This window comes from Lemur catta, chromosome 9 (genome assembly GCF_020740605.2).
Source record: "Lemur catta isolate mLemCat1 chromosome 9, mLemCat1.pri, whole genome shotgun sequence".
NCBI classification, from domain to species: domain Eukaryota; kingdom Metazoa; phylum Chordata; class Mammalia; order Primates; family Lemuridae; genus Lemur; species Lemur catta.
The window spans coordinates 88,498,833-88,513,895 of NC_059136.1; the positions used below are offsets into that span (position 1 = coordinate 88,498,833).

The 15,063-nt window shown below is 36.6% G+C and overlaps 1 protein-coding gene across 1 annotated transcript in view; it reads right to left on the bottom strand.

Annotated features, from left to right (window-relative positions):
• Positions 1-15,063, bottom strand: part of NKAIN3 (sodium/potassium transporting ATPase interacting 3) — a 311,324-nt gene that overhangs the window by 142,947 nt on the left and 153,314 nt on the right. The window contains exon 4 of the mRNA XM_045560480.1: positions 10,928-11,125. Coding sequence (XP_045416436.1) covers positions 10,928-11,125 — 198 coding nt within the window. The remainder of the gene's footprint in view (positions 1-10,927; positions 11,126-15,063) is intronic.

Here is a 15,063-nt window from a genome sequence, read left to right on the forward strand (position 1 = left end):
ATTTTCAGGAAGCTTACACAAGATAACATTTCAGAGAAATATGCCAGGCATATAGAATATGTTCAGTAAATGATAGCTATGATTCTTCTTATTATAATCATTGACTTTAAAATCCATTATGACCAAGCCTTACCACACAGTTTCCTGTTTATTTGAATTAGTTTAGCTCATTAATTAAAAGCTATGTGTATCCTGAAGATTTTAATTGTTCATGTTTCATTGTCTACAGGACTTCCTGATTATCTTTGCTACTAAGTAATAATTATGCATTACACATTTTCTTGAATTTTATATAAATCAATTTAAAATGAAAGAGCTATTTACATTAATCAATTTAAATAAAGAACACCACTTCCCTGTAGCTTTCTTGTTAGCAATTTTATTTTTAGTCTAATGAGAATGCCTGATATTGCAGTAATTGCTTTAAGGCATTATGAAATGACAATCAATTTTGAGTCATTGGAATGGCAGAGTTTTTCAATCTGAGAAGGTATACCTTCCATTTTTAAATGGTGCTTCTTTTAGGCTGACTGTAAGTTTTATGATGTATCTAGAAAGATTTCATTAATTATTGGAACTGTTTCTTAAAAAATTAATCTATATTTGTTCTCTATTTTTTTTGTAAGTTGAGAAGAGATTAAAGCTACCAGTGGAACAGGATTCCTGGACTCTTTCATCTCAGTAACCAACAGCATCATCTACACTATTCTTTAAATCCAAAACTTAAACTCCATCCTCTTTGCTTCCTTTTCCCTACCTACTAGTTCCTTTTTTCCTGCAAGAGTTATTACTGTCTAGTCATTTCTATTTCTGCTGCTACCATCCAAGTCCAAGCTACCATCTTCTCTCCTGTGGTCTATTGTAATAGCCTACTTACTGTTTTTTTTTCCCCACTCTTTTTCTCTCCAATCCATTCTCTGAGCAGTTCCACAGTTGCTTTCCTAAATATAGACAATGCCACTCTTCTGGTTGAAACAGAGTAACAGCATCCTGGTGTCTTAAAATGAAACTCAAATTCTGTGTCACACCTTCTTTAACCTCTACTTGCTTCTCTGATTTCATCTTCAGTCACTCTTTCCCTTATTCTCCAAGCTTAGCCATGTGAATCTTTGTTTTCTTTGGAATATTCTTAGCCTCATTCTTTATTTATTTTTTAAAATTTATTTGTTCATTTTTTTGAGACAGAGTCTTGCTCTGTTGCCTGGACTAGAGTGCCATGGTGTCAGCCTAGCTCACAGCAGCCTTCAACTCCTGGCCTCGAGCGATCCTACTGCTTCAGCCTCCAGAGTAACTGAAACTACAGGCATGCGCCACCACACTTGGCTAATTTTTTCTATTTTTAGTAGAAACGGGGTCTTGCTCTTGCTCAGGCTGGTCTCAAACTCCTGACTTCAAGCAATCCTCCTGCCTTGGCCTCCCAGCGTGCTAGGATTATAGGTGTGAGCCACCGCGCCCAGCCAGCTTCACTCTTTAAATGACTTCATTTGTGTCTGAGCTCAAAATGCCACTTCCTAAGAGAAGCCTGCCTGGGCTACTCTGATAAGTATTGACTAAACCAATTTGATCATTTACAATCATGAAGTCTTTTTTTTTTTTTTGGTAGATATTTAGAGGAAGTCTAGAGTCAAATTTTTCCTCTCCCACAAACTTGCTACCAGAAATCAAAGTCTCAGTATAAACTCTGCCTCACACATACCAATATTTATCAGAAAATAACATAAAACTAGTCACAAAACCTGTCCTGTAAGCGCAATGAAATCCCGTCTCTCTGTCTCTTCAGCAATCTGAAAAGCTGCTTCTGACACTACTCTAGTAGCAAGATGCAGCCATACTTAGAGTCAGAGTCAGGCAACAGAAATCCTCAAGACTCTGAACAAAGGCCTGGTCAGAACCCAAACCCTTGAGCTCTTTTCCAGAGCACAGGGGGCCAGTGGCTCACTAGGTTCAGATGCTCTGTGCGTGCAAAGCAGCGGGAGTGCCTGAAGAATGTTTCTAGCCAATTCATATAACTTGAGAACCATTCATTTCACCAACATAACACCATTTCTAATATCCAATGTGCTAAGTAAATGCTTTCTCGTGTTGATCAGAGAATAGATGTTAAAGGCTTTTAGAAGCTGCCTCTGACACGTGGGCTTCTGTTTAGTGTCTTTCAACTGTGAACTATCCCTCTGATTCGGGTGCTGTAAGTGTGAACCCACCACAACAGACCCACCTCCCTCTCACACCCAGCATATGTCGTAAAACTAGCACACAGACACAGCGCGTTGTTCAAAGTAAATTATAGAGCACAAAACACGCATTGTCACTTCTTCACAGCACAGTTTTCTTTCCTTCATATGACTTTTGAGCCCCCGCAATTAGATTTCTTACCTATACGTAAATGTTTCACAAGCCTGTAAATATGCAATATGCATTGAGAGCTTGTTATGTTCAAGGCAAGGTGTTAAAGCTCTTTGGATAAAAAAAAAAGCTAAATTAAAAAAAATATTTCAGGATCAACCCACTAGGAGAAATGAGAAAACAAATAGCAAGGGAACAACAGTAGGATGCAATGGCTATGAAGCACTAAGCAACATGACATTGCACATTTAAAGTCAACCACCCCTCCACCCTCCTCAGCAGCTCCAGAGCTTCACGGGTCCCAGCATTGGCCAAGGTCCTGATTGCCAGGAACTATAATTTTACTCTCCTCCTCAAATTAAAATTAAAGTCTTCTGTTATTTTTTATTATGTGATAGATTGAATGAAATGACTTAAGTTTACCTCCCAGTGACGAGCTAGTCATTATTTCCCTCTTTCTGTAACATTACTGCAATTTCACTTGTCACCCTGGCTCAAAACCTGAGTATTATGTTTGAGATTTTCCTTTTTGTTGCTTTCTTACCCAATTAGTGACCAAGTTCTCTTGATTTGATCTCTGTCCCACATGTGTCTTTAGTTCCATTTTCCTTGTGCTGTTCTACCTCAGGCTTTCATAATCGCTCATCTGTCTGCAGGGCCATTCCACCAACTTCAAATCTTCCCTAAACCCACGTCTATAACTGCTACCCAATTCAACTTCTTTAGACATATTTCTGATTGTTTTATTCCCCCAATGAGCATTCAGTTGGTTTCTAACTTTACTAAATTAAAATTGTTAAAATTTAGAAAGTTTCAACACTTAAGACTCTCTATGTTTAAATCTACAGAACAACCCATCCCCAAAGGTTCTATATAATTAATTATATAGGTATATATTAACAATATAAAGGTATTATATTGAATAAGGTCTTATAAAAATAAACATTTATATGAAAATGAAAAATTCAGGCAATAATCTTGATGGTTCAGTCATCAGCATGTTATTTTCCCCTTTTGTCTGACCACTTGGTAAAAATAATATACTTTTTTAAGAAAAACCACTTTGTGTCTTCATTGTTTTACAGGTTGTGGAAAAGTGAATGTGAGTTACCACGTCTTTACTAACATTAGAGTGTTAGAATTTGAGGAACCCTCAGGGACAATATTTTAAGTGGAGAATTCCAAGAACTTTATTGTTTAATTCTGAATAATGTGGAGATCTGAAAAAAATAAATCCATGTTCTCAAAAATCCATATTGGGATTCTTATGAATTCTTCTGGATAATTTTATCTCTAATTTCCCTTTCCTAGTGACTCATTACAATGGGGACAATTTCTGATGGAAAGAGCGAGAGAGGGGATTTCTTACTGTAGGCAGGTAGTTGGGTTTAAAAATACATATAGACCTAAAAAATGTTAACAGCAAAAATGAACTCAAGACTCATGCTGTGTCCAAATCTGAACTTATTTACTCCATCAGCCTGGCCCTTTCTCCCAGCTGCTCAGTGGGTGCAGACCCCTTGCCCTCTTGGGCAGGCAGGGTGGGCTTCGCTTGCCCTTCCCCTCGCAGTCAGGTGCCAGGTCTCAGTGATGTTTTCAGATCTATCCTTTGATTTCCATGTACATTGATCCCTCAGAACTTTTCCTTAAACTTCCCAGTATCTCCCAGAGTGTTTCCCTTTAAAATTTGTTTGGGAATGCAGTTTTTCATTTATTAAAAAATATTTCTAAAGTTTTATTTTGAAATTATTTTGGACATAGAAAATTTGAAAAAAACAATACAACAAATTCCTGTATTCTTCACCCAGATTCCTCAAACGTTAGCATCCTACACAGCCCCAGTATAATTATAAAATCCAGGAAGTTAACATTGGCGCAATGCTATTATCTAATCCACAGACCTTATATAGCTTTCAACAGACTCGTCTCACTATTGTGTGTTGTTTGGTCTAGAATCACAAGTTTTACTTAGTTGTCATATTTCCTCAGTCCCTTTTCATCTGGAGGAACCCCCAGTCTTTGTTTTCCACAAGTTATTTTGTTTTGTTTATTTAACAGCAGGATTTCTCAGAAACTTTAATATGCTAATTTACATAGTGAATCTCCAAGGAGTGAATATAACATGATACTAGTGAAACTTATGTCACCATGGAGTCCTTTTTGAGGTTCAGTTTGTAGGACAGGTATTCCCAGGACACTCTGGGAAGTATGGTTTAGACTGTTATAAGAATATCCTAATATCTGACCCATCCCTGCACATGCCGTCAGAATATCCTCCTGAATTTAAAGTTCTGTACATGCCACTTACTTGTTTGCAAACCGAAAAATAGCTCCTTATTTTGTTTAGGGTAAAGGCTTGAAGCCTTAACTTGGTATTCAAGCCCCTCTGTGATTGTCATCAACCTTCCTTTCCAGCTTTAAGCCACTATTCCTGGGCATATACTCTTTTCTCAAGCCTAAGTAAACTGCTGATTATTTCCTTGGTTTCTTACTGCTATTTCTTTGCTTATGCTGTTCCTTCTGTATGGAATTCCTTTTCCTCTCTTTTCATCCAAGAGTGAACTCTTTGGATAGATGTTATATACCACAACTTCCCTGAATTCAATTTCCTCCTGTGAGCCCCTTAGAAATTAATTTTAGAGCACTCACTTTCTGTCCCAGGTTATGGCACTTTTGATTGTTCTGTAAGAGCCTGAAAGATGCTCTGGGTAGGACAGCGATGAATTCGACTTTGTTTCATTGACCTCCATCCTCTCATCCCCATGCTCTCAGCACACTGCTTTGTACAGAGTGGGGACTTCCTGGGCACATTTTTTTAAAGAATGAAACTGCCTGTTCTCCTTTAGAAGGAATGTAAAAGGTGATATAAGATCTTCTTCATAAAATTTATACAAAATTTGGTCTTTTCAAGGGAGAGTGTAAATGTTTTTGAATTAACTCTTGTTATTATGAATAGCTACTTTTTTCAACCTCATAGTTATTCTAACCTAAAGCTAAAGATGAAAAGTCTGCCACCATCTGAATGACATAAAGTTATCCTAAGTAAAGCATCAATAAAATTAACTTTCTTGCCTCTAGTACTTTCATAAACCTATAAGGTTTGTCTTGATTAATTATTAAACAGATATCAGATTTTCTATATTAATGGCTTTTGTGCTAGATGTGATTTCTAATTAAGCTTTGAATTTCTCTGATGAAACTTTATTTAAGTCTACCAAATGTTATAACTTGCTTTTTCATTTAATAATCAATGTTTAGGTGGTTGTTTGAAAGCAGTAGGGTAGTAATAATTTATGAAGACCTGCAAACATGTCTGTCTGGGGTAATCATGAGCATTAGGGCTCAGGAAACTGCTGTTAGGAAATGATATGGAATTTGTGGTTGGAGACAAATGTCTGTGATAACTGATTGACATGCATAATAAAATCCAATCATATACACACGATTGTGGAGAACGTTACAGTATAAGAGCAATATAAACTGTAAACATTTACATGCTTTAAATTGCTAAAACTCATAAATGCTGTGGACAAGTGATAGACGACACTAATATTAGATTTATATAAGACTAAACTTTTATATAAGAACTGTGGATTGCTATCTGTAACCCAGATGTTTCAAAAAGATAGATGTATGATGTTATGTAGACAAAATATATGGTGGATTGCCTGAATTCCACTTATGGTTTTATCAGTATAGAGGTGAGGGCTATCCACACTTGAATTGTTGTTCTGAAAATGTTGCTAAATATTATACATGCATTTATAACAGGCACAAATATTAAAACTAAATATATGATAGAATATTATTCAGCCATAAAGAGGAAGTTCTGATGCATGTTACGTAGGTGAATCTTGAAAACATTATGTTAAGTGAGAGAAGCCAAACACAAAAGATCACATTACATGATTTCGTTTCTATGACATATCCACTGTGGACAAATCTATAGAGACAGAAAGTAGATTAGTAGTTGCTTATGGCTGAGAAGGAAGAGGGTATAGGCTGTGATAGCTAAGTGATGGGGGTTTCTTTTTGAGTTAATGAATATGTTCTAAAATTGACCATGGTGGTGGTTGCACGTATCTGTGAATATACTGAACATCACTGAATTGCATGCTTTAAAATGGTGAATCATTTGGTATATGAATTCTATTTCAATAAGGCTAATAAAAAAGTATGCACATTTCACGGACAGCGAGAGTAATCTGCATAGACACAAATACAGAGAAAGAAATGACTTAAAATCACGTTTCATCAAACAGACTTTCAAGCCCAAACAATTTTATTGACCAGGCATAGTCTGGTTTCTGAACACAGACGTTTCCACCAAAGCCTTCTGAATATTTTTGACATGGCAATTCTTCCTCCATAACCACAAACTCCCCTCGATATTCTAGTGGTCCAATAAGTGATTCTTTGGGTGAGTGGAACTTCAAATAAACTGTTGCTTCTGGTTTTTGAGGATGGAACTGGATACAGAGACCAGAGATGGGGTGTAGGGAGTAACTTGACTTAAATCTTTAATACTTCTGTGTAGTGCTTAGAAGTTGCTCAAAATTTTGGTACAGGCAGAAGTCATTTATTTTATATAAAAATAACTTTTCTGGGAAAAAGGGTAAGTTTGGGAGGAATTGGGGCAGGAGAGCTTGATTATGATCTCTTTCCTCTTACCAGCACCTAGAAAGCCCTAGTAAGCAAAAAAGAACAACAACAACAACAACAACAAGAGTCCAATATATTTAGCATATTATGAGTGTTGAAATCCTCCATTTTTGAAAAACAAAAAGGTGGTTGGGAGATGTTTTCAAGGGTGAAAGAAAACATTTTAAACTGTTCACTCCACAAACCTTTTAACTGTCAGACATAATTGCACTCTTACTGTTACTTTCAAATATTGGAGCTGCCAAGTAAAGCCCATCAACCCAACCGGAGATTCGTAGCCTTACAGGTCGGAGAGAGTTTACCACCGAACTTGGCAAAGGGCTGCAGGGAAATCGGAGGTTATCTTTTCTTACATCATGAGGAAGCTCAGTGAAGTAGTTAAGAGCATGGACTCTGGAGTCTGTGTGCCTAGGTTTGAAATCCACCTGTCCTTACTCACAAGCTGTGAGACCTTGGGCAAATTATTTATTAATACCTTCTCTGTGTGTCTCAGTTTTCACATCTGTAAAATGACTATAATAATACCTATCTATTATGTCATTTCAAGAATTAAATGAGTTTATATTTGCAAAACATAACAGCTCTAAGCATATACTAAGAGTTTGTTAAATAAATGCAAATGTTAACACAGAAATAAACAAACTTTTAACTATATTTACATTTTTGGAGAGGTACAATTAAATGCAATTGGGACTTATTTCAAAAGCTTAAATTTTACTTATCTTTTGACTTACATTCTTACACTCTGTGGATGTATGTTACTGAATTAGCAATAGTATATTATCTGTGCCCATCTTTGTGTAATTTACTCTATAGGCAGATAGAACAGATATCCAGACAGCCTTCAGAGAATAAAGATTCCACAGGATACCCTGTGGTCCAGTGTTACTATTCACCCTTCTCTATTGAGCTTTAATTTATCTTTAAGCTGAATGTGTCTGATGTGAAGGGCTGAGAACACTGATGAATGTTGAGGTGACCAGAGAGATACAATGCAAAGGACATAGGGATGATGGAAAACCAATTCTCAGAGCTCTACGACCCCAGCTCTGACCATGGTGACAACCCCCAAAGATGTTAAAGAATGAGACTTGTCACCTATCAGACATGAGGGAGACTACATTGACAGTGAGGACTCAAGACAATTTATGTGTAAAATTAGCTCCAAAGACAGATCGATAAGGTGAGTTTTAAAGATCTTTTCCAGGGTCAGAGATTAGGATTTTTCTATTAGTTATAAAAACAAGCTCCTTTAAAGATATATATTTATTTCTTGTCTAATAATGAACATGAGTATATGGATCCATGTTTACCAGCAAATAACTAACACTGGAAGTTAAAAAGTCCTTAAATTGCATATTCATTGTTATCAAACCATCGATCCCAGAACTGAGTATTCCATTCAAATGGAATGTCTGGTAATAACTAAGTTTTAAGAGTGCCTCCAAATGATCAAGTAAGTATTATAAGATTTACAATTGCTTAATAATCTAAGGAAAACAACCATAATATCTCTTTTGCTCTTCTATACAAATCACATTATTAAACTACATTATTAAAAATGTGATACAACATTTAAAAACAGTTTTTTGAAAACATATCTATAATTCTATATCTTTCTTTTTTGCATCTTTTCTTCCTTGATTACTTATTTAAATCATGAAATCCTTTTCATGTTTTATATATGATCTTGATCTTAAAAATTAACATAGTTACTGCTTTTGATGTGTTAATCATGTTGATGTACTGTAAATTGTTATAGCGTGTCTTTAACTGTATGTGTTTAGACATAACCAGGTTTGCTATTATAAATAACACTAAAATGAACATCATACAGGGTAGCTGTTTGTTTCTGTTTCTGTTGAATCATTTTCTTAGGAGAAATTCCACTGAGTGGGGTTATAGGGACAAAAGGTATAGACATTTTAATGATCTTTGCAATAAAGAATGCCTCTACCAATAAGCTAGTTGCAATTCTATGTGCTAGTATTTTTAACAGTTGCTAAATTAGTGAAAAGAAGTTTTCAAATTTAACCTGCACTTAGGTTACTATCAAAGATAATATATTTTGTCCTTTTGTTTACAATTTGGATATTTTTCCCTCATGTGAATACATTTGTTCATATTGTTCATTGATTTTATTACTAAATTCTCATGTTTATTAGTATTAATTTAAATGAGCTCATTATATATTGTAGACAATGACCCTTTGTTTGTCACATATTATGCAAATATTAAAGTTATTTGTTTTATTTTAGTCTTTTAAGATTTTATGTTTCAAGTGTTTGAATATTAAATGACTAAAATACAGTGCAATAAAATGAGAGAATGAGAGTAAATAGTAATAGAGATTCTTTCAAGCAGCCATCTTTCATCCATATTCTCTAGCAGAAAAAGAAAATGCTATATTTTGGGTTGTAGTGCTTAACTGTATGTGTGTGTGTGTGTGTGTATCTCCTTTTTAAATCCGTGGTATTAAACTCCCAGAGTGAGACTCTGACTTGAAAATGCATACAATATAGTGCTTGGAATTTAACCGTACATAGTTTTTAATTTTCACCAGAAACTGTTTCCATATCCCTCTTAATGGGAGTAAAGCAACTAAGATAGGCTAAACTTATAAAATCAGTGTCAACATAAAGAATATGTGGAAGAACAAATTCAAAGGTAGGGTTATGGTTTTGGAGCAGATCAACTTTCCTTTTCCCTGCACCTGGGTATCTCCAACAATCCAAACAAAATGTATCTGCATCAGAAATAATTTGAAAGCATGTTTTCAGGATAGTTTCTGTTTACCAAATGGTATAGAACAAAATCAAGACATAGGCTCATTAAATTACTTTCATTGCTTAAAAATTATGCACTTTATATTTTGTAAACCTAAAATCCAGAAGATTTGTACAATAATTTACTCAACAGTAAATTGAGTACCACTCTGAGCTAGGTATAGCCTGAGGTATTAGGGATACAGAATAAATAAGAAGTCAAAGTCATGGCCCTCAGGAACATACTACTGGCCTTTAACTGTCTACTTAAATTCTTGTTTCACTGTAGTAATTCTGAGATTTTTCATGAAAATATGAAAATATATTCATTCAACCAAATGCTCTTGTGAAGCTTAGGTAGGAAAGTTTCATTCTGGGAAACTAGAAGAGGAAAATAGATCCATATTAAGTAAAAGTTCAGCCCTCAGAATAGGGATTTATGATTGCTGTGCCCTCTGAAGGTTGTAGGAATTATATTTTCACACAGAAAATGAGGGTCAGGTGTGAGATTAAAGAACCGAGAGAATTCAGTATACAGTGAGCCACCAGGATGGAGCCCTTAGGACTTTGAAAGAAGGACCAGCCCGGATAGGACAGGAACAAGCACAGAGCAATAGTAGTATTAACAATAACATTAGTAATAGCAATAAAAAGCTAATATTTATTGAGTGCTTCTGAACCATGCACTATGCAAAACTATTTCCCTACATTCTCTTAATTTCGAAGATGGAAAGCATCTTCCCTCTGGCTCCTGCATTTTTGTCTGTGCATTAACCCTCGCTAGGTTTTGTTCAATGGATTCTTCCTTTTGTGTTTACCCACTTCAGACTTCGGAATCTCTTGTTTGTTGGTCATTTATTCATACAACAAATATTTATTTGCCATCATTCTGCTAGTTACTGAAACTGCAGACATGAGCAAGTGACAAAAAGGACACAATTCCAGCTTGCAAGGAAATTTCATTCTGGTGGATGGACAGACCAGAGACACGGTGGTCATAAAACAGTGTGCTCAGGTGTTAGATCATCTAGTAAAGGATGTTCTCTGTGTGCTTATCCGTGGCACTTTCGACCAAGTAGGTGTGGAGAGAAGGTTTGGATACAAAATGCCAATAAAGAAGAGTCCTCAACAGATAATGACGCAAAAGTGACACTTACAGAGAGTAGTATCTGGATGGCGCTGTGGATGACCTCCAGGTACTGGAAGTCGACGATGCAGCCCGTGACGGAGACGTACGTGTAATCGTCCATCATGCCGTGGGCTGACGGAGGCAGCACTCTTCGCACACAGCCCGGCCCATGTTCTCTCCACCATGACCGGTGTACAGAGATGTTGAATGTCATTAGATCTGTATCCTAGGTGGGCAGGAGACAGAGAGCAAAAGGAGACAATCATATTACATTGCATCTTTGACTTTGACCTTAGGAAGAATTCAGGATGGATGAGATTGCTGAAGTGATTTCAATTTTAAGTGAAAAGTGACAAAAGAAAAAGCCAACAGTGGCTATATGTATCGTATGCCTAAGCTATAAAATTACTTATATGTAGTATGTTATATATTATAATTATTCAATGTAGAGATGCAATCATTTGAATAATACTAACATTTTAAAGTTAACACATATTAAAAATCCATAAATGAGACCCTCTGTATGTGTCTATTTAAAAAATAATTTTTATCTTGAAATAGTTTTTCCTGTATTACCATCATGGGCTAACTTTTACTGTCTCTATATTGCATCCTAGACATTACTCGAAGTGAATGTCATATAGTATATTGTTTAATGTTCATGTAGGTACTGTTATTATCAACCTAATTTATAGTAGGCTGCATAATTGTCCCCCGAAAAGACATTTATGCTCTAATCCCTGAAACTTACTAATTTTACTTTACATGGCAAAAAAGGACTTCACAGATGTGATTAAATTAAGGATCACGATACGGGGAGATTATCCTGGATTATCTGAGTGGACCCTAAATGCAATCATATATTCTTATAAAAGGGAGGCAGAGGGAGATTAGACACAAGGAAGAAGAGGAGAAAGCAATGCGACCATACAGGCAGAGACTGGGGTGTTGCAGCCACCACCAAGGAATGCTGGTAGCTACCAGAAGCAGGAAGAGGAAAGGAAGGATTCCCCTTTAAAGCTCCAGAGGGAGCATGGTCCTGCCAACACCTTGAACTCAGCTCAGTGAAGCTGATTTCAGACTCTGGCCTCCAGAACTGCAAGAAGGTACATTTCTGCTGTTTAAGCCATTAAGTTACAGTAGCCATGAGAAACTATTTAATAATACAGGTAAAGAAATTAAGTCATAGAGAAGTAAATTAATTTGCACAAGGTAGCACAGCTAGTTGGTGGTAGCGCAGTTGGTATTTTTAGCTATGATGTGTACCCTCATATTACCTGATGTCTTCCCCCTCCTAGCCCCTGACCATTCTTCATATCCCGAAGGGAGCTAGGTCCTTCCTCCTCAGTAGTTTCCAGAAAATAGCACCACAGTCAGTCAAAAGAACAAAGAAGACAAACCTTAAATTTTCATATCAAAATATGCTTTCAGAACTCTTAGTGGAGACAACAGCCTAGGTTTCTGATCCTCAAGACGTGCCCTCTAGTATTTCTGAAGTGTCATCTATGAAGCGCTAAGATCAAAATATTTGTGTCATAAACAATAGACTGAAAATAATAGATGAGGGACCAGGCTCTTGACTTGCAAGTAAACCAAAGATGACAACTGCCCATGTGCAGCAGGAAGGAGTAGTGGTGGTGGAGGCAGGGCATGGTGGCCTCTGGACCAGTGTGCCCACTGCAGGGCAGCTGGGAGGCTGGAGGGAAGTCAGCTATTGTTGATTTCCCAGCCTCCACCCACTCTGAGTGGGCTCCATTGTCAGTGCCAGGGGACAGTGTTGGCGCAAGCACCATCATGGCCTTTGCTGAGAGTCCCAGAGGCTGCCCGCTGACTGCACAACCAACTGATGCACGTCTGTGCATTCCAAGGTCCCCCTGAGGAGAGTCTCCGCCTCTGTGGCCGAGGACACTCTTAAGTGCCTGAAATTGACATTGGAACTCTGAAAACTTAGGAGAAGCTAGTGGGAAATGAAAGCCTTGAATTTCTACACAGTGACACTGAAAGTAACCAGGGTAGAGGTCTCTGGGCAAGGACAGTGGGGAAACCCCGAACACACTGCTGCATACGTAAGTGAATCACGATGTTAGAAACATTCCCGGTGTAAGTCAGTAGGCAAAGTTACTATACACTTTTAGATTTTCCTCAGTTCAAGGAATTCAAAGTAACATTATAAGTATGCCTCACATTATATCAATAATAAAACATTTTACATCTTTTTTCTTTTTTTTGGTTGTTGGTTTGCTATTCAGTTACCTTCACAGTTACAGGACTTTATTGACAATAAAACATTTACACCATTTTTTTGGCTGTTGGTTTGCTACATGTATCATTTGCAGTTACTCTCTGAAGGGAAAATATTATACAAAAATAATTGCTTTAGCTAGTGAATTCAGTTTAACACGAGGCAATTTACTTGCAGGCAAACCTCAGAGATGCACACTGATTGCTCGCTTTCCTGGTCATCAGATTTAATTTCTTACAGTTAGATTTGATCATTACAGAGCTATATATTATTTCTCATCTTAATAGAGTTCATTAGTTTCAGGATGAACTAGCATCATCTCAAAATTCATAGCAATTTCTATACTTTAAGCATTCTTACCCAATGACCTTTTCTATTGCAGACTCTAAATTCCTGTCAATATGACTTTAACTAAAATTTATATTATACAAATAAAACAAGAGTCAATTTATGAACTAATCATACATATTTGTTACACTCAGGAAATCTCTTAGTGTAGTTCTCAATTTGTTGGAACTATAACATATTTATAAACTGTACTATTCTTTGTGATGACTGTATTAAAATTTCAAGGAGAACATCAATAGCACCAAATTATACTTAAAGTCCAAACTTCTTAAGTTTTTTGTTATTGCAGCTCAGAAAATGATACCCTGAAGTATAGTGCTTTGGTGTGCTGAGTACTTTGAACTGAAGGACATTGGAACGGCCTCAGAAACAAAGTCTCTTTCTGACCTTCTCCTGCCCTTTCTCCTGTTCCCTTTTCTCCCCAAGGCCAGGCCATAGAAACTAGAATTTCTCTTCTCCCCTCAGGTCAGCCATAAAACCTAGAAATGTTACTCTAACCGAAATATTGCCTCTGCCTTTCTGTGTAAGAGCTGGCCGTAAAGAAATTCTCCGACCTACCTTGTCTGATAGTAAATCATAAGACTGTCATTCCAAAGGGGTCCTGCCCTATATCCAGGAGGAAGAAATGCCACACAGGAAGGCCAAGACAAATCTGAACAGACAGGCACTGCTGGGTTTCCCCCTCTGTCTGTTACCATTAGGTCATACCATTTTGTCCAACCACATTGCTACATGGCTGCCCAGTATACGTCAAACCTAAATATAAACAGACAGTTTTCCCTGAATCTTTACATTTCATTTTTGAGGGTGCTCATGTCATATAAAACTTTGATTAAATAAATCTGTTATGATTTTTTCTTGTTAATCTCTCATTTGTTTTAGGAGTGTCGACTGTGAACCTTGTGATGGGGATGAAGAGAATCATACCCCTTCCACCCCGACGTTGTAAATTTTTATCTTGAGTTTGCATCCGATTTCTATCCCTTTTAGTACTAGACTTCAAACATTAAAGAAAAAAAAACCCATAGCACATGACAACTCAAATTTCCTATACTAGGCACATTAAGGGAAATGTAACACAGAAAACAAAAATTTTTTGTCAAGAAAAATAAATAAATATAGAAGATCACTTTTATTGTTGAAGCTTGTAGTTACCACATCAAAGCCTGTAGTTTTGGAATACATGGGTTAATGCTGAACCACATATCAAGAAAATAATCTTAAAAATAATCTTGAGTGGCTCAAATGCTATTTCTCTTTTGCTTCTTAGAAATAGACTATTATGAAATGATTTAAGCACATTGGTTAAGAAAATTGACAACTGATATCTTTGCTTTTGTCTTTAGAATCGAACAGATGTAAACAATGGTATTGGTATTTATGCAAGTATATGTGAAAGGTAGCAGAATATGCCACCCCAAAATATGCCTCTTGGACATATGGATTACTTTGAGCTGAAGGCAACTGAGAAGAAAATATAAGAAATTCCCTCTTCCCCTGTTTGCCTAAAAGCAGGACATAAACTTACAAAGGTGTCCCTCCTCTTCTCTCTACCAGGAGGGACAAAGGTGAAT